Consider the following 20,997-nt stretch of genomic DNA (forward strand, 5'->3'; position numbering starts at 1 on the left):
GTCTGATCTCCCGAGTGGTGGGATGGCTATGCAACTGTATGCTTCTTTAACATTTGCAATCATTAGGTCCAGTGTTCTGTTCTCCCTGGTAGAGCAGTTGAGAAACTGGGAGAAAGTACTAAACATTCTCTTTAGGGAGACATGGTTGAAGTCCTCAGCGATAAGGACAAGAGCATCTGGATGATTTGTCAGGAGTCTTGCAGAGAACGAGTGGATGATGTCACATGCTGCTGCAGCACTGGCTGAGGGTGGGATGTAGACTGTAATAGCATTTGCATGGCGGAACTCTCTGGGCATATAGTATGGATGTAGCCCCACCGCTAATAGCTCAATGTCCGGGCTGCAGATCCATTCCATGGGTGGCACCAACACTCATTGACAATAATCACAAGTCTCCCTTCTTTGCTCTTCCTACTTCCAGCTTGGTCTCTATCTGCCCTTACACACTAGAAGCCATCAATATCTACTGCCATATCAGGTATATGATCATGCAGCCATGTCTCAGTAAAGCACATTAAACTGCACTCCTGAAATTCCCTTTTGTGTTTGACCAGCACTACAGGCTCATCCATCTTGTTGTCGATTGATTTAATACTGCCCATGGTCACAAAGGGAAGATATGGCTTGTACCACCTTCTCACTGCCTCCCTATTACCTCACTGTTGTCCATTACCTACCTTCTGCTTACCACATAATTTCACTCCTCCATGGCATCCCCTCCTCCTCCTTAGTCCTCATGGTATGTCCATAAGGATGTCCATTTTGGTAATGTTGAGCACAGCTGCCTTTGTCCTCAGCTCAAGTAGATAGCTTCATTCATACACTGGTGTCCTGCCTGAAATACTGGCAGCTCCAGCCTTTGAGTCCAGCCATCTCCCAACATAACACTTCACCATTGTTGTTTTTAAATACAGCTGCTTAGGGTACAATTACTGCCTACAGGAAGCCCATTTACACAGTAACACTATTTAAATTCAATGCTGTGCTGCCTTATTACTTTTCTATTCACAAACACCCAAAGGAGCTTTCTGCCATGTTACCATTCTAGCTTCCTACTATCCAACACAATGAAGTTTTCTGTTGCATTACCTCAATATAAGTCCAGTTGCCAGGCAGCCCGATTACACAGTTTCCTATTCAAATTTCCTGCTGTGTTGTCCCTTTTGCATTCCTACTCTCCAGTACCAACATAAAATTCTGCTGTGTTACCTTTATAGCTTTCTCCACACACCATCAGATTTCCTGTTGAGTCACCTCATTATATGACTTACTACGAGCCATAGTCCACCATTTCTGGAACGAGACTTTCCTCGATTTTGAGGGGGGGTGCTTCTTTGTTCTAAGACTATTATTTCTTGCAGTAACATGGCTAACTGCTTCTTATCCTCTCTGTAGTTTAATCCACTTAAAAAAAAGAAAAACTTCTGAATTCTAGTCATGTTATGTCAGTATCCTTCTCACCTCCAGCTACAGTCAGCCATTGTGAAGAGCAGGCTTCAAAGAGATCTAGTGTTAAAAACACAAAACTCGCTGAAGTTTCAGAGGGTGCACTTACTAGTTACTTAAAAAAGTAACTTAACATGCCGTTATATATCTTCACCGATGTTAAAGTCTATAAAAAACACTTAAAAGCACTGAAAACACTTAGACAGAGAGCAGTTGTAGCATGCTGCTGCAGAGCCAGAGCCTGCGCAAAAAAAAAAAAAAAAACAGATTTAATTGTTGAATTTATGCTGGTTGAATTACTTTCAATGAATATAAATTATAATATTTCTCTTCTTTCAATAAACCCTGCCCATTTTACAATTAAGGTAAGCAATAAAAGAAAAACCCAACAGCTTTCTTCAGCATCTGCAACCACCTGAATTTGTGTTAAAACTATTTTAGAAGAGGCAGAGCATACTACATCCAGCACCCACAGCTGCAAAAATGTAATCAAAGAAAAGCAAATTTACTTTAGAATTCCTTGTACATGCCTGCATTAATCCATAAGAATACCCTGGAAAGACATAAAATAATTAGTAGCAATCTTCTTTTCCTGGTTAGGGGTCACCACAGCAGATCACCTGTCCGCTCATGATTGGCAGTGGAGTTTTACAGTGTCGAGTTGTCAGCCTGGTACCCAACCTTCCACAGAAGGTACACTTTAGAGTATCCAATCCACTTACAGCATGTCTTTGGGATGAAAGCAGAGCACCTCAAGGAAACCCACATGACCACAGGGAGGACATGCAGACTCTGCACAGAGAGCACCCCAGCTGAGGATCAAACCAGAAAACTTCTTGTTGTGAAGCAGTAACGCTAACCGCTGCACCACAATTAATGCCGATAAATTACACTCAAATACTAAAACACAAGGCAGTGATGCTTATGACCTTAAAGGAACATTCAGGCCTGTCCTCTGTCAAGATTCATAATTTCCAGGATAGTCTCTAATATTAACAAAATTAACAGCTATTTTAAAATAAAAATAGACCTTATATTCGCTAGTGCCAAACAGATGGATTTATACACTCTATAATTGCCCTAAAGTCACACAACATGACATTCTAGAAATTTATGCCATTAATGCATTTAGCTTTAGTTCATTCATCACATCATTATGATATGAAAATAGCAGAGAATGTAATATCCAACTGTAAATATTCATGCATTTTCACAAAGTTTTAATACTAGTATCCATTTTGTAGTCTTACTGAATCACGTCAAAATATTACAAATGCACGCCGATTCCAGAACTTAAGGGGATACAGCCATTATAGTTTAGGTCATAGATTAAGTACTAGGCTAACTGACCTTGTGGGCCATTTAAGCCTAGCTAACTAACCCATGTGAGAGTCAAACCCTGCACCTTGGGTCTGTAAGGTAAACACTTTAACCATTCTGCCATCCTCCTATAAACATCAAAATATTACAAATGCAAGCCGATTCCAGAGCTTAAGGGGATACAGCCATGATTATGACCCAGATGACATGATTAGTAGACCCTTTGCTAATTTAAATTATTGTGAGTCAGACAAAAGTGAAGGGAATGTGTCTACTAACGTTTCTTAAGGTGAATATGTTGGATGCATGTCTGCAGATATAAAATCCATCCAAATTCTCAAGAGAGACATGCGAAACAACAAAGCTGACTACTCCTGGGAGAGTGTCTACAGGCTTTCTTCACTTGCAGCAGTCAGTGATAACTGCATGTTACACTCATGCATGTACATCACAATGAACACTACTAAACCAGCCAGAAGAGATAGACCTTAGCAACTCAAAAAAAATCTACTAATGGCTGCCTAGGTGATGGCTACACCATGATTGGCTCTTGGCATGAAGGAAAGAAATGGACAGAGTCTTCACAATTAGTCAGATGGTTATCAGGTATGGGAGCCCTAAAATACCATAAATACATATGTGATTATAAAAATATTAAAATCAAATTGCTCAAAAGATCTAATGGCACTATTATAAAATCTCCTACTCCCCCAACAGTCCCAATAAACGAAACAGACATCACACAGACGGTTATTATTGGAATGCAAGAAAATAATGAAACTAAGAAATAAAAAAAGCTACTTATAATGTATGTTTTCACACTTCTATAAATAATGGATTTGTTTTTGCTAATGCTGGAGGCAAGCTCTGATGCATATAAGCCACCCAGTCTAGTATCATTACTCTGTCATTACCATGACAACATTGTTTGATTTTTAAGTTGTCAGACAAGACATGTTTAGAAAGAGATGGGGGTTATGATCTTCACTTTGTTAATTTCCTGTTGCCATGTTACCTACGAAACTGCTGGAAACATTTCTTCTGCTTTGTTTGTCTCCACACACCTTCTCTATTTCCTTTTTGCCTGTTTTCATTTTGTATAAGCATATTCAATATTTATTGAATTCTTGCATCTTTCTACCAGGTAACCTTCCTGGCATATATTTTAGTTGACAGATCTCCCAATCCATCCCCATAAGAGGTCCCTTGAACATTTTTTGGTACATATTTCAACCAATACAGCTGTAGCATTTCTGCAACATGGTATGAGCATTACATGAGTGAACAAGCTAGATAAACCAATCAGGAGATACAATAATGGGAATCAAACCAATCAGGAGATACAATAATGGGAATCAAACCAATCAGGAGATACAATAATGGGAATCAAACCAATCAGGAGATACAATAATGGGAATCCTCTGTGATTTATCTACAAGTTTCCTAGCTTTGTAACATCTAGCCGAGTATGATCCTTGGCCTTCAGCCATGAAGATGTAGTACAATATATCTAAAATATACCTAATTTGAAATGATACTCTTGAGGCAGAAAAAAAATAATGCTGTCTTCTACTGCTAAGAGAAGATGCAGGGTGAAGTTAGGATTTATAAAATTCTCAATTTCAGATTTTGTGAACTGTTCCAAGTGACTTCTTCCAAAGACGAGTAAAGTGCTGAAATTATTGTAGTCATTCCACAGAAGAGATCAGCAGTCTGGCAGAACCTTTATACTCATCCTTAGAGGTGGCCTTCTAGTTCTTTGGATGCATTCTCAAACTTTGAAAATTATCTCTGCCAAGCATCAACTTTACAAGTGACTTAATGTGCATTCTCTGTTTCTGTGGAACACAAAGCAATAGACAGTGTTATAATGCATACAACAGGCTGGATAGTTGCCTTACCTTCTGCATAAACACATTATGATGATTCCCAGTAAAGACCAAGCAATAGTTATGGGGAGCAAATACAGGAAAGTATCCACCTCTTTAACACCTGTTGGTTCAAAATACAGGTTTTAGGAATATCTTCAGAATGCATGTCATAATCTTACACCATATATGAACTATCACATTCCACTACAGAAAAAAAAATGAAAGGTTTATTATTCAACATTATACACATGGAGTGCAAAATGTAAACATGTCGTTTGCTATTACCCTCATATTAGTACTTAGCAAACCAAGTAACAGGAATACATACCACATTTCCATACCAGTACATCTATATCAAGACTGTATTATGCACAGACAATAAGACATAAGCTGTCTTATGCCAGAATTGCCTCTTGCAATGGAAGTCTGATTCTACATCTGCCATTGTCTATAGGAGGGTCCTTGCATATCAAATGATATATGAAAATCAGTGTATACCAAAATTACGTATTGTTCACTCTGAAGGAAATATGGGCCTCCTCAAAACGGATAACATGTATAGATCTGCAATCATAGGACTGTATACATATCTGCTCACTTCATCATATCTAATTATAATGAAAGTTTTAAAACATGAGGAGAACAAGTCTAAGATGACTTCCCTGATTTGTTTAGCAGAAGCATATTGGCGTCAGGCAGGAATGGAAATCAAACCAAAAGTAGACAAAAATCAGGCAGCAAATGAATGTGTCAAAAACACATGAAAGATTATAATGAGATGGATCAGCTGAGAAGGCAAAAACATGTAGAATGGGCATAAATATAGTTGAAAGTACTGAAAAATCCTGGAACAACCTCATGTCAATCAAGATCTAACACAGGAATGGTTACCAAGAGGTGAATTTAAACCAAAAATAAATATTAAATATTGGCATCCCAGGATAGTGGACTATGTACACATTGGTTTACAAAGTCCTCAGTAGGTAATGTAAAAGAGAACTGGATACAGTCAGACATCTTGTTGCTAGATATAATACATTAATGGCAGAGGGCCTGTATACTGAAAGGCATAATAATGTGGCAAGGCTGTTGCACTGGGGATTATTCAAACATTATAATGTTGAAGTAGCCAAGGAGCATTGGAAACATCAACCACAAAGCATTATAGAGAGTGATAAAGTTTATATTACATGAGATCCCCCATTACTAGCAGTTCAAAAAATAGATGTGAGAAACAACAGATACAGAAGTCCATGAAAAGAACACAGAAGTAGCAACAATCATTGAAATTGCTACATCCAGTGATTATAGTGTTTTACGTACAGAGACACAAAATCATAAAATACCGAGATCTGCAGACAGAAAAATGAGCAACGTGCAAGAAAAATACCCAAACAGTTCCAATGGTAGTAGGAGCAAGGGACCACATTAACAAGAATTTATAGTCGTATTTAGATAGCTGCCTATGCGTGTAACTTCTTATGAACTGCAGAAGGAGTCAGTTGTGGGCACACTGTGGGTGTTGCAAAGAGCACTTTTGCCTAACATGGAAGATTAAAACAAGACTAATTTCACAAACTTTAATCATACTTCTTCTAAGGAATGGTGTTCATTCCCATCAAGGTATTAGAAACCCAAAAGACTTGGAGAAAATAAATTGAGAGTGTTTGCTGTTTTTTCTCTTCTTTGTCATCCTCTGGCTTCAAAAAAGAGGCTCAGAGGTGTCTAGAAGATAGCTTTAAAACATGCAGTCTTGGACTTGAATATGTAGTGCCAGAAATAATGAAGTAAAAAAGAAAGAACAGGTGCAGGTCTGACTAAACTGTTGTCATGAGAGACACAGAAAAGCACAACGTACACTAGCCTGAGTGATTACAGGTCACATGCAATGCAGGAATTTGAAGTTTCATTCAAATGCATAAGACTGAAGGGTGGATTATGTCTATTATTTTCAAATGGACTGATACACACAAAGTCACCAACAGGCTTGAATTAGTTTGCCCTTCTGAAGGCAAGAGGTGCTCTATTTGGGTAGATACTGGCAAAGTGATTATGGTCAAAAGACTGACACTGTAATGTAACCACTATAATCTATGAATGTATGAAAGTGTTTTAGGGAAAAAATTCTCCACCTTTGTTAAATATTTACCTGACTTTAAGATAAGAATTTTTTTTGTAACTGAGGCCTATGGATCCATTCATTCACTGCTCTTAATAAGACTGTTAATTAACTGCAATGTAGATGGAGAAAGAATATGTGAAAACTTTTAAAATTCCACTGACAGATCTCCAAATGCTTGACCCCACACAGTTTGGTTTTGTCAAAGGGAGATCATGACTGTTAAACTTGGTCGACTTCTTTGAAACAGTTGCCAAAACTATGGACGAGAGGAAGACAGTACACACTGCCTACCTTGACCTATCCAAAACCTTTGACATTATTCCCCATTCAAGCATAATAGATACATTTTCCCAACTAGGCATCAACCCGTATGTTACCAGATGTGTAGCTAACTAGGTCACTGATAGAACCCACTCAGTCAAAGTAGGGGAACCTACCTCTAGTAGTAGACCCGTAACGAACAGTGTACCCTAAGGATTGGTCTTAGAGTCTCTACTGTTTGGGATACACTTTTCTGAAGTGCAAGCCAAAACCAGTGGTCTGTGGCTGACCAAGTTTGCAGATGACTGCAAGCTGGGCTCTGTCTTAAATTTCCCTTGTGATGTGAACATCCTCCAAGAGGGCCTTACCCAAACTAATGACTCATGCCAGAAGCATGGCCTCAAACTGAATGCCAATAAATGCATCATTATCCCCTTTGGAGAAAATGTCATCCCCACTAAGTATCACATTAATAAAATGTACTAAGCATGCAATCAGTCCTGAGGGACATGGGCACCCAGATTGATAGCAACCTGACTTTTGACCACCATGTTGCCTCTGTTGTATGGAAGGCTTTCTACATGGCCCACCTCACAAATAAGGGTATTTCATCCAGGAACAAGGAGGTCATAACATCCCTGTACTCCTCCCTTATCAGACCCATTATCAAGTACAATGCCCCCTTTGGCATGTACCTTGCCAAGCACATGCAGCAGTTGGAGAGACCACAGAGGTTCCTGACCAGGAAAATCCAGGGTCTCAAACACCTATCCTATACAGATAGACTAACAGCACTGTCCCTCTACTCAATCTCATACAGACTGCTCAGGGGTGACCTGTGTCTGACATACAAGGCCATTTCAGACCTAGCCTTGATGGAGTTGCTGCATATCTGTAACACAAACCATGCAACCGCATGCAAAGCATTAACCTGGTCTGTGACATTAATAGAACTTGTTGGCAGGATACTTTTGTGTCCTAAAGACTCCCCCATATGTGGAATAGACTCCCTCTCCATGTCAAGCAGAGCTCCTCTCTAGCCCTCTTTAAGAGGAACATGATGACTGGATGGGGAGCAGAAAATATACCCCTGGGATCCCACCTGTGTCCCTACTGGATAGGGGAAACAGGTGCTGACTTTGAAGGAACATGGGCTGAATTCTTGGCTAGGCTTATAAAGGTCTCCATCCCAGTAGCCTTGTATTATCCTATGAACCTATAAGAGCATATCTTAGCCCTGTGCCTTTCCATCAGGTAATAAGGAGATCATCTCTTGAATATGCTGATCTTTACTTGAAAAGGAAAATAATTCAGTTTAGGAATAATAAGATTAGATATAAACTAATGTTTGTCCTAATAAGGTGACTTTGCTACAGGGCTGCAGATTCTATCAAATACCATATAAAGGAATGCAATATACCCTAAATGTCAGTAAGATATTTCCCTGCCAAGATAATTTTCTGTATAAAGCTTAACCTATTTCCTTTACTTAAAAGAGCTACAAAATAATTTCTACCTTGCTCAGTGTGCATGTATATTTATATAACTAAATACGCTATAAACTGTGTTATCAGCAGCTCATTTATCTGAACATCAAAAAGATGCATCTGTGTTATAACGTCTATGTAGTTTTCATAACTCACGGACAGCAAACTGTCTAGTGTATTAACTTATTCTGTTAATTATTTTATCTGATGTCTGTGGTCAGTTTTTTAATCCACTGTTTTGGATTGTAAGTTTCCATGGCCATTCACTCATCCAACCCGTTTTTAAAAGATGAAAGATTTTTTGACATCCTTTATTCCAATGAAAGTTAGTTCCAAATTTTCAATACAACTTGAGTTAAACATTTACATCTAGTGTCTAACCTTGTCTTTGCAATACTGATATTCATTGTATTATATTTATGAGTCAAAGGATTTGAACAAAAGTTAAAATTCAAGACAGCTTGTAATTCATTGTAGAATGCCTTATTAGCTAAAATAGCTTTACCTCCGAAATATCTGTAATGAATCATAAATAAGTTTAAACTCTTGCAGCTAATGATATAATTCAGATGTTTAACAGCAGGAGTACATCTGGTAAACATCTTCTGCTCAGATTCTAAACTATGCAATCATTTGTATCTGCACAAAAATAATTATTATAAGTTCTTCACAGTGATCACTGCTTCAGGATATAACAGCCTGGCAGATTCCAAAGCTTTAGGGCACTTTGCAAACACCCAAACTGTCAAGCAGCATAAGCTGAGCTGACTAAAAGACAAATATGGTTGAGAAGCCCTTCAGAGCTTTACTGCCACCGAAGAGTACACTCCTCTGAGGCATTTGAGGATGGAAGGTCAGCTTCTGCTTTCCTTTGCTGGGCACAGAAGTTCCCTTTGGGGAAAAAAACCTTCCATTTTCTTAAATGAATTCTACTTTTATTACTTTCCTCTTCAGAAAAGTTATTTTAAGGATAGGAGTGTTGGGTTTTAATGGACTGTCTACAGGCCTTAACATTCTTTTCAACTGAGCATTTTTTTCTGTCAGTTTGAAAGTAGTGTAAACTAATTTGAAACATATTTCTTGTTAAGAAATTGGGTTTATTTTTCCATTGTTTGGCTGCCATAGCATTTTAAAGTGCTTTTACTGTTTTTTTTCCCTGCCAAAAAACAACTTTTGTGGAGTGGTAGATTTACTGGCATTTGGTGCCTGCCTTCCATTTTCAGCTTGACCATGGAACAGATTGCTTGTCCCACAGTTGGTCCTTCTTCAAGTCACAAAAAAAAAAATTAAGCAAACAGCCTTTGCCACCACAACAGGCTAGCAATTTGCCTCAGCAGTAGGTGGGTGACTCTGCTGTGACCATTTGTTGTACCTCAGACCACTCATCTTTTACCCAGGATCCCTCTGGTGTAGCTCCTGGTCCAGCAGTTAGCCAGGTTCTCTGTGGCTGTTGGAGTCCCCTCAGTGACCAATGGAGAGCCAGTCTTCTCAGTCCTGGGAGAGGGAACAGGAAAGATTTCTTTGTTTTGTCAGAATGCTGTGCAGATCCATTGGGAAGCAGCAATTGCCATTAGTAATATGGTTGGCCCAATTTTTCCTGTCAAAAGAAACGGAAAACCAAGCATGCATCTACTCTTCCTCAAATTTCTTTGGATAGGAGTAATTTACTGGGACTGGCTCAGGGTTTAATTCAGATTATTGGTCCTTCTTGTGAAGTAGTTTTTGGTAAAAGAAAGAGGGATTCCTCTTTTCCTGAAGATATTCGAGATTCTAAATCTCACCAGGAAGATGCAAGGACAGACTCAGAGTTGTGTCCACGGATTATGCTTCAGATTCAAAAGAAAGCGCAGTTTCTGATTCTCTCTATAGGTTTCTCTTTCTTTGAGACTAGTGCTAGAATGTCCCATTGTTTTCAGTGAGAGATCACTGAGGTTTCTCAGCCCCTCAAAATATGCTATGAATTGTTACAGAAGGATTTTCCAGAACCCAAACAAATTCCTCCTGTCCTGTCTGCTTTAAAGGATGCGTGCCTTACTGCCTGCATTTTTCCGGATAGTTAGTCAGCTGTCACTAAAAAGGCAGATAGAATGTATGAAATCTTTATACACTATTCCCAAACCTGACCCATCAGCTATAGCCTTAATTGAGCTCTCTGCTGCTGCTAAGCACTTAGTAATTCCAATCCTACTTTTTCTAATAATGATTGGAAAATTATTGATAGGTATAGGAAAATGTATACTTCTGAAACTTTGATTTTCAGAATTTTAAATTATCAACCTCATATGTTAAGTTTGTTCTGACAAATTGTGAAAGTATGAGGAATGCTTTATCTACAGTTTCTTCTTGTGAAGAAAAATCTGCTTTGAATAACTTTGTTTCTTCCATCGTATAGGTCATTATTCATTATTTTCAGTGTGTGTATGACTCTGTTGATACTTCTTCTAAGGCTATGGCTGCTGGTACTGTTTTAAAGAGGTTTGCTTGGCTGTATTCTCAGAACCTCCCAGATGGTGTTAATCTCCCTTGGACAGAGATTTAGTGCCCTTTTGCTGCAGAGGTGTCAAAAAGTGGGATGAAAGGGTCTAGCTGATCCAGGAAATACCCTAGATTTATTATCACTCCTTTTCCAAATTATTTAAGGGATTTTCTTTCTCCTCATCCAATTTTGGGAAAAATAGAACAAACAGTCTCAACAGAATTCAACTAAACTGACTTTTAAGAAGAAGTGGCAAGGAGGTTCCAAAAAGTCTAAAACCTCCCAAAACCAAGGACAGTCTAACAAGTTTGTATGACTGTTCAAGAAGCCTTTTGAGTCCCTCCTACCCTGGCCCCTTTTCTCATCCAGAAAATCTGAATCTCCATTTTTTTTCTTTTTAGCAGTAGATTGTTTCAGACGAATGGGTTCTGAGAATAGTTCATCAGGATTACAGATAGCAGTGGGGGTCATTCCTCATCCCGCAGATCAGACTCTTTTGTTTCCACCTGTTCTTCATCACATGCTGTCATAAGGAGTGATAGAACCAGTTTCTTTTCCCAGGTGGGGAAGGGGTTTATTCAGGGATGTTCTAGTGCCAAAGAAAGAAAGAAAATACTTGAAAACCAGTTCTGGATCTTTATTTTCTAAACTCGTTTATGATAGTGTCCAAATTCAAAATTATGTCACTTCACAACCTGTTACCCCCTCTTCTTCTTTCATTTCCTGGTAACACTAGACTTAGAAGATGTTTATCATCATATCCCTATTCATCCAGCCTTCAGACATTTATTAAGATTTTGAATGTCTAGATAACAGTATCAGTTCACTGCCTTACTATTTTGATTTTCACTGCACCAAGAGTGTTCACCAAGTGTCTAGCTCATTGCAGGCTACAACACATCCCCGTTTTTCCATATTTTGATGATTTGCTTATCTTTGCAGAGGCTTTTTCAAAATGTCAGCAATCACTCTCTTTGGTGAGAGATTTCTTGCACAAGCTGGGATTCCAAGAGAACATTCAAATCTTTCTTGACTCCCTTACACAGGATTGTGTTCCTGGGATATCAAATACACACCTCAGTTCAAAGAGCTTATCTTCAACAGGAAAAAAATAGATCTTTATTTAGATCTATTTCTAAGCTTTTCCACTGAGACTTTGGTCACCCAGAGGGAATACATGAGGATTTAGGGTTTCATGGCATCTATGGTTCTCATGATACCAATGACAATTTCTAAATCTTCCTTCTTCAAAAAGACACTGACTCTAGATCATTCATTTTTTATATTTATTGGGATAGGTGCTTTTAGACAGCTGCAGTGGTCTAGCAGTAGCGTTGTTGCCTCACAGCAAGAGGTTCTACCATTCAATTCTCGACTGGAGTGCGGGGAGTGCCTTCTGTGTGGAGTATGCATGTCCTCCCCATGGTTGGGTGGCATTCAAAAGGCATGTGTAAATGGGTGTGCCTTCGTTGAAGGTTGGACATCGAGCTGGCATCTCGACTTTCGTGAAAATCTCTGCCAATCATTAGCGGACTGGAGTTCTGCTGTGGTGACCCCTAACCGGAAAAAGCCAAAAGACAAACAACAATATTGGGATAGGTGCTTTTGTCCTTGGATACTTTTTCAGATCCAGTTCTTACATACTCTTTACAATCCTGTATTGGAATCTTAGTGCAAGAAATCTGAACAAAGGCTAAAATAGCTGGGGGAGCAATGAATAAAATAGGGACAGATTTTAAATATTGATCTTATAAACTTAGAAAGTTGTTAGAATAATAGGGTTTGTGTTAGCATGCATTTCCTGAAGGTTATGGAGTCTGAAATTCAGATTAATTAATTATAGCTAATTACTTCAACCTTCAGTGATTTGCCAAAAAAAATTACATTTTTTTTGAGAAAAAGACCAAAAATATGAAGCAAAAATCTGGACATTCTGCAAAGATATGTACAGTGGACAGGTATGTCTTCAGTAACAGATGGAAAAACATCTGAACTGGTTTGCACTAATTTTGTATAAACTGGAAATAAATTATAATTATTAGTTATTGAATTTGTAAAGTGTTGATTAAATAACCACCCATGCATAACCCCCTTTTCCCATTTGTGAACATGGTTAACAATGACAATCATTTAGATCTAGTGTTCACATCACTGGGATTAAATACCCTGGCTATTAAATATGGTTCAGTAATGAATTTAGCATTACAAATTATGGAAGTTATATAGTACTGTAATTGACATATTTATAATTTAACTTCTTGTTATTATGAGCCATAGTCCGTTTTTTTTTTAATTTAGCTTTCAGCACTGATAATATTTAAACTGAAAATTTACTGACTGAATATTTTCCTGACCCTTAAGGTTGATTTTATTTCTGGTTAGAAATTTCTTAAATTAACCAAACAAATGTGAATTGTTTGTATATAGTCTAATTACTGTAAAGTTTTACTAAATAGGATACGCACTTTTTTTCTTTGATTGTTTACACATGCCAGCAGTGCTTTCAAGAAAACATGACTTCAAACCACATTGGGTTGTCAGAACTTTAGTAACCTCATCAAAATCCAGCAAGTTATGGTTGTATATTTTATAATGAAGTTCAAATCTGAGTACAGAAAAGTAACTGAATTGTGAACTGAGGATTCAAACATGGGAACAATAGTCACATCCTTAATTAAAGTATAATGATTTGCAATAATAGTCATTCAACTTTAAAGATGGCAATATTTTACTAAAAGATTCATCAATTTTAGCTACTTCAAGAAGTTTAATTATTTACAGCAAAAAATAAATGTAGTGGTGTAGGCTAACTGGTCCTCCGATAAAACAAACATACACAGCAAAAAGCAAAGGAGGCACCAGAACACTGCACTTAAAGTCCAAGATTTATTCCAAACCGATAGGTAAGCGCCTTCACAAGGAAAGAGCAGCCAAAAATAATTATGTGACGATACAAGTAACCTGTGCAAGTAACATTAGGTTATTGCAGGACATTTATTCCAGAAACTGGAATATACTTACATCTAATGAGAAAGTGGGATCCATAGTGGGGAGGATCCCCAGTTATGCATCTAAAAATAAAAAATCTCTTAAAAGATTACTATGTTACCCTAAAGATGCGATAGGTTCTGTCGTACAGTCCCCCCATGGTACATTTCCATGTAATACCTGAAATTTTTGTCATCTTATTGATAATGGAGCAAGTTTTGAACACCCAGACACTGGTAAAAAAATGAGTTTTAAAGCTAGTGTTAACTGTAATACCACCAATCTCGTCTACTTAGCTTATTGTACGCTCTGTCAATCATTCTATATTGGAATGACCACACGAAGACTACGAGATAGGATGAGAGAACATTCCTATAATATCGCTAGAAAAGCAGAGACTAATGCTTTAGCCAAACATATTATGACATCAGGTAGTTTACATACTTTCAAGTTCATGGTTATAGAGGTAGTTAAGTTAGGGAATAGAGGAGGTCTCACTAGGAATACAGTTGAAACTAAAGAACTTGAATGGATAATTAGAATGTGGGCAAACATGGGGAAGGGTCTGAATGATAAAATTTCTATCAGACCCATTTTAGCTAACAGACCATTGGCAAGATAATGTACTATTGTTGTAACTGTATGGGCATTTTATAAAGTTTTAAAGGAGTGTTTTTGAAAATAATTATTTGTATGCCTTTACGTGTTATTGCTTTTAATTAATAGTGGTTTGTGATTGGATGTCTCTATTTTGAAATGTTGGTAATGATTCACTCTAGTTGTCTGATGAAGCGGCTTTGGCTGCAAAAGCGCTTACCTATCTGTTTGGAATAAATCTTGGACTTTAAGTGCTGTGTTCAAGTTTAATTATTTCAAGTACAGCAATTTTCATATATCTTAATGTTTTTTAAGATCATTTGCCCACAATTAATTGGTATACTTTTATAGAGGCACCATCTAGAAATGAGCTTGCAAATAAGATTTGGAATGCCAATTAACTTGCATCCCAGTGGTGATGAAATGGTTACCCTTTATTTATCCAAATCACTTAGCTTGTCATGAACAGGTGATAAACATGAAATCAATCAAAACTAAAACTTCATTGTTATGTATCACTGATATCACATGATTAGCTACAGGCATCCTTTGCTGACTATTAAGGTGTAATGGAATACTTTTTGCACTAGGATGATTAAAATCTGGATTACAAAGTAGAGCTGTACCACTCAAAGACCTGTTCCTTATTTTTTACTAATTGATGAAAATATTTCTTGTTCCTTACATTCAGTGGTATTAAGTTTCTTATTACACATCACATTCAATATGATGACTTCATGATATAAACCAGAAAAAATATAAATTTTATCTGAAGTCCCACTGCTATCAAAAGAAAAAGAGTCATCCAAAGGAATGATTTCTGTGTTTAAAGTACTTTCATTTGAACAGTTAGAGACCATACTGGGAGATGTTATCTGAATCTACTATTTCTTTATTAAGTGAGATGGTTTGGGCCTTATCAGATTTATATGTTCAACTCTTTTTTACATGTGATTGAGTAAAATACTGTGTTTGCCCCTTTACCAATTGGAAGTATTACCTTCCTTAACAATTCTCTTCATTTTTAATCTTTATTAAGTTTACTCTCTCAGTTGGTGACACTTACTCAGCTACATGGTTGTACTAATGAACGTTATGAAAGTCTCAGCTCTGAGGATGATGCTGAGACAGTGGTGATAAAAAAGGCAACAATAATAACAATAATTCAGCAGTCATTGTTAATAATATAAAGACATATGCGGATGTTGTTTCTATATTAAACAACGGGTCCGATCCTTTTTCTGTCACTGAAAAAACAGTTAATATGGCCAAACTTTCCCTTTATAAAGAACATTGTGAAGTGCTAAATAAATTGCTAAAAAGGTACAAAAGCTTTGACTTAGAAAATAAGTACTTTAAAAGGTACATTGATGTGGGCATTGTACCAAAGGGGCTGAGATTTTTTAAATGCCCAGATGGGGTACAAACCACTTACAGCTTCTTTGATGTGTTCAAAAAATTTTTCAATTCAGCTAGTATGAATTTTCTTAAACTCTTGGTTGATAATAACTCAAAAGTTATGGATAACATCAAAGAGGACATTTTAAAATTAGATCAGCTGTTGCAGAAGGATTTTCATAGCAAGTTTGGCAAACACGTTGAATATTCCTCTATACTTAGTGAGGTAGAACAACACGAATACTTTGTTATTTAACATAAAAATGCCAAACTTCATAGAGACATTATAGCTTATAGCTTATGAAAATGATACAGCCTATTCTGTTTTTAATGCAGCTAAGAAAAATGATAAACCAAATATATATAATTCATTTAAAAAGAGTTTTATCACTTTAAGAAGGCTGGTAATGAACATGACGGTGGTCCTGGCTATGTTGCAGGTGAAAATTCTGCCAGGAATTCTGGTAGTAACGTTGATAGTACTGTGGTCAGTGAGTTACTACAGATGAAGGCTTATACTTCTATTGCACCAGGTGAAACAAAGAGGGCCAATGGTAGCACTACTTTTATTGAAGCAGGGTCTAGACCAAAGACTTTTTTAGCCAGCAACAAAGAGGGAAAGGTACAAAGGACCAATGCGAACAAGAAGAAGGACAGAAACATGTCAAAATTGTCGAAGGACAATTGAAAAGGTACTGCACTGACAGAGACACTGTTGAAAATTTATCTGACTTTGTTATGCAACCTGGACACAAAAAAGTGTTGGAATTAGACATTTTCTTCCTTCCAAATGGGCTAAAGTGACCACACTCTGTTAGAACTGAAGAAATTTGCTAGATTGTTGAACCTTAATTATGTGCTTAAAGATGTAAAAATACCTTCAACATGTTTGGTCAAACCTTCTACTTATAATCCTGGTTTAGCTTTTACAATCAAAGTATTTGAGAGTTTGTGTGAAAGTCAAATACAAGCCTTACTAAAAAAAATAGCGATAAAAAAAAAAAACTAATAGACATCACTTTTATAATTTAAATAGCGAGGAACATAAGGCTTTGAATGAGCTTATAGGTAATAAAAACATTCGTATATTGAAGAGTGACAAGGAAAGTATGCTGATTCTGATGAATCAAAGTTGTTCTATTAATAAGATGTAATCATTGTTAAACAACAAAGATGAGTATAAGAATGTTGATAATATGGAAATACTAAAGTGTTATCGCAAAGTTCATTAGTTTTTGTTTGAAAATTTCATGAATGGTAATTTAGACCAAGCAACTTATGAATTTTGTAACACTGAAAATCCAAGAGTGGGTACAATGTTTGGTATACCTAAGGCTCACAAGTGTTTCCATTTAGACCAATTGTTTCCACTCTAAATTGCATCAGTGAAGGAATTTCATTGGTGGAGGATTCAATATTAAATCCCTTGGTTAGAAAAATTAATTCATATTTAAGAGACTCATGGGATTTTTTGAATAAATTGAGATCATTTTCTGTTCACTATAGTTTCAATCAATATGAACATGTAATGTTTTCTCTTGATGTTGTGTCCTTGTTCACATGTATCCCTCATGATACTGGTGTTGAATTTCTTAGGGAATTTTTGGTGTAGTTCACAAATATGTCCAATAATGAATGTAATTTTTGTTGTGAGATGATAGAAATATTGTTAGAAAATAATTATTTCATCTTTAACAAGAAATTTTATAAACAGATTAGGGGTGTTGTGATGGGCTCACCCGCTGCTCCATCATTTCCTAACACAGTTATAGGTTGGTGGGAACATTTGATATTAGAACCCATCATAACCCGGTATCAGGTTTTTTATTACAAAAGATTTGTCAATTACTTGTTTTTTATAATGAAGGGAGATGAGATGAAAGTGGATATGTTACTAGGTGAATTAAACCAAAAATTTAGCTTTTTGAAATTTGTTAAAGGTGAAGTTGGCACTAAAGTAAATTTTCTTGATGTATGTTTGAAATGGAAGTCAAATTATACCAAATTTGTTAGTAGCATCTATAGAAAAATACTTTCACTAACACCTATCTTCACATTGATAGCCAACACCCTAGACATATGAAAAACAATATACCAAAAGTAAAATTTATAAGAGCGTTTTGCATGACTAGCGAAGATGTTGAAGTACTACAGGAGTTTGATTTTATTACTCAGTTATTTTTGTAGAGAGGCTATGAGGAAAAATATCTTAGGGAGATTAGCCAACAGATTTTGAGCAAGAGACCCACTCATTATCACCCTGTTTTAAGAACACCTTATAACAATATTGAATCTAGAAGCAGGAATCATTACAAAATACATTATTGTTTAGACATGACTGTGGATAGTGAATCCATTTGTCATATTGTTCAAGACAACTGAAAAATATTAGAAGGTAATCAGGTATCTACAAGATGGTTGAGACACAACCATATTTTGTTTATAAAAATTGACATAATTTGAAAGTTTTGTTTAACAAGAATGATACAATACTTAGAAACAATATGGTTATTACTAACAAACCTGATGGGATGCACAGGTGTGGATCCTGCAATATGTGCAGGTTTATTCTAGTAGGTCCTTTTATTGATTTGGGGCATTTATCTTATACTATCAGAGTGCATGGTTACTTCAATTGTAAGTCCCAAGGAGTGGTGTATATAGGGGTCTGTAGTGGGTATACATCATTTTATATAGGAATAACCACTAGGGAATTAAGTGTTAGAATCAGGGAACATCAATACAGTAAAAAGAAAAAAGACAAAAAGAGTGCTTTATTTAGACATACACAGACTTGTGAAACATGTAAAAGATTTCTTTTTTCTGTTTTGGAACCGGGATTTAAAGACTTGAAAGGTGGTGATTTCAAGAGTTATCTTGAATGAAAGAAGCCACGTAGATAAAACACCTGGGCTTAATGATATTATAAACATTGTGTTTTTTAAAGAACCGCAGGTTGCATTTGAATATATAAGGTTTTTTATTTATTACAGTGCTTTCATTTGTTACTGTGGTTTTAAGAAGGAATTGATGTTGAATTTAAACACTTGAACATGTGTTTTCATTGGTTAGCATTTGTATTTAATCAGACAGAGTTTTTACTATTTTGTATTCAGTTTTCTGATGAAGTTTTTTTATGAAAGCTTTTAATAAATGTGTACACTAAAAGTATGTTCATTTCTTCCTTGGGCCAGTGGAGTTCGATGTTTTGGATATTTATTATCACTATAATGATTAGAAGGGTGTAAAGCCCATAAATCAACAGGGACAGGTGTTGTGTTATGATAAATGGCTAACATAACTTCAGTGTGAGAATGATGTTCAAAGAGATTGGACAGACCTACACAGTCTAATACCGTTGATGAAATGATATGCAGATTTTTCTGAGAAGAGTAATCTACTATGTTATCTTGAGCTTCTCTCTATATAGATATCTTCTCTTTCACCAAATCAACTATATCCTTCTTCCATGATTCAATAAATGATACAATATTATGTAAGAACATTCTATTATTACATGTGCAAATTTTATCTCTAAATGTTTATTGCAGCTATATTCCTAAGCTTTTCAAAGTTAACACAGTTAAAATACACAAAGGCAGTCCCAGTAGTCATTTTTTTTTACCTAAACTTCACATTTGGATCATTGCATTAGAAATGTATACACTAAAGAGTGTGAAGTGCATAAGTATTGTACAAGACAATCAAAAAGGGATAAAAGGAATAAAAATAAAGTTCCAAATAGCATTGTTATTATATGAACATCAATGGATAGAGTCCTTGATGAAATACAGTGATATAAATATATATAAATATATGAAATATAGAATAAAACAGTCTTACACAACTTAACCCCAACAAATAACAACATTAACAGTAGCACCAAATGATTAAATAAAAATGTATAAGATGCAGAACAATGAAAATCTAACTTTTAAAACTCCTAGCAGGATAAGACCTGTTTAAAGTGTAAAGAACAAAACATTATGAACAATGATCAGTTGTTAAAAATCTGACTAATGTGAACAGACAGTTCAACAATGCATAATAATAGCCAAGGACTTTCGTTAGTTAAATATGAAAATTAAAAGTGGCACAATAATATGAGTCGAGATTCTAAACAATATGACCAAACTATACAGTTTAGCAGATATGAAAACCTCCTGCAAAATGTAAACAAAGAGTGAAGATGGCAGTTTAAATGGCTGCCTGTATCATAGCTATTGAAGTGTGTTGATATGTGATAGTGTCTAATAGTCTTTAACCTTACCTTCTATCTTGATAAGTGTGCATATAGAAGTTTTTTAAGTAATGTGCTTTTAATAAAAGCCTTCTTTTAGTTCTAATGAAATTAATGGGTTGTCTGATATAACCTTATGGTCATTTATCATCTTTGTACAGTGATCTTTTAAATTCTTGGGGGAGAAACAGATAACCAAGCATAAATTTTACATTTTAAATCAAGATATGTATAACCTGGATTTAAAGGATATAGAAGATTCCAATCATCCTCTAAATTTACAGTATAAAGAAAGTCTTGCAATAAGCCCTTGGTTCACCTTATTGCTTGATATACAACCCACACGGACTTTGAAATCCCAAGCTAAAATAAGAAACCACTAATGATTAGCTAATGCAATGTAGTTAAAAATAGCATGTGCTGTAAAGAAGCATATATTGGCCATATTTTAACAATTATTCTCCTATATAACAATTTCATCAATAAAATTCAGTCTTCTTCCTCTTAGGCAGTATCTTGTACAGTAATAAGTGTCATATAAATATTCACAACCCATCTAGACTTATGGCCATCTAAATTTACAAACATGTTTGAAATGTTAGTATGAAAAATATAGCATTTACCTAATTCCAAATGCAAGAAAACAGGAAATATTCTATTCACATTTTCTGACAATACTATCATGTGCCAAAATTATGCCCACCTTCAAGATGTGATGTAAGACGAATTATATCTGTCTTATTATTTCAACACAGTAAGATTGACCAAGCAACAATTATAAGGACTAAAAT

At 36.0% G+C, this 20,997-nt stretch overlaps 1 protein-coding gene across 1 annotated transcript in view; it reads right to left on the bottom strand.

Moving 5' to 3' along the window:
- Nucleotides 1-4,573: 4,573 nt before the first annotated feature.
- The window catches only part of IL5RA (interleukin 5 receptor subunit alpha), a 194,986-nt gene continuing 178,562 nt past the window's right edge, over nt 4,574-20,997 (bottom strand). The window contains exons 7-8 of the mRNA XM_044076405.1: nt 4,668-4,758; nt 4,574-4,604 (exon numbers count right to left, since the gene is read on the bottom strand). Of these exons, the coding sequence (XP_043932340.1) occupies nt 4,574-4,604; nt 4,668-4,758 (122 nt within the window). The remainder of the gene's footprint in view (nt 4,605-4,667; nt 4,759-20,997) is intronic.

Source organism: Protopterus annectens, chromosome 7.part0 (genome assembly GCF_019279795.1).
Source record: "Protopterus annectens isolate FY-2018-M chromosome 7.part0, PAN1.0, whole genome shotgun sequence".
Classification (NCBI taxonomy): Eukaryota; Metazoa; Chordata; order Ceratodontiformes; family Protopteridae; genus Protopterus; species Protopterus annectens.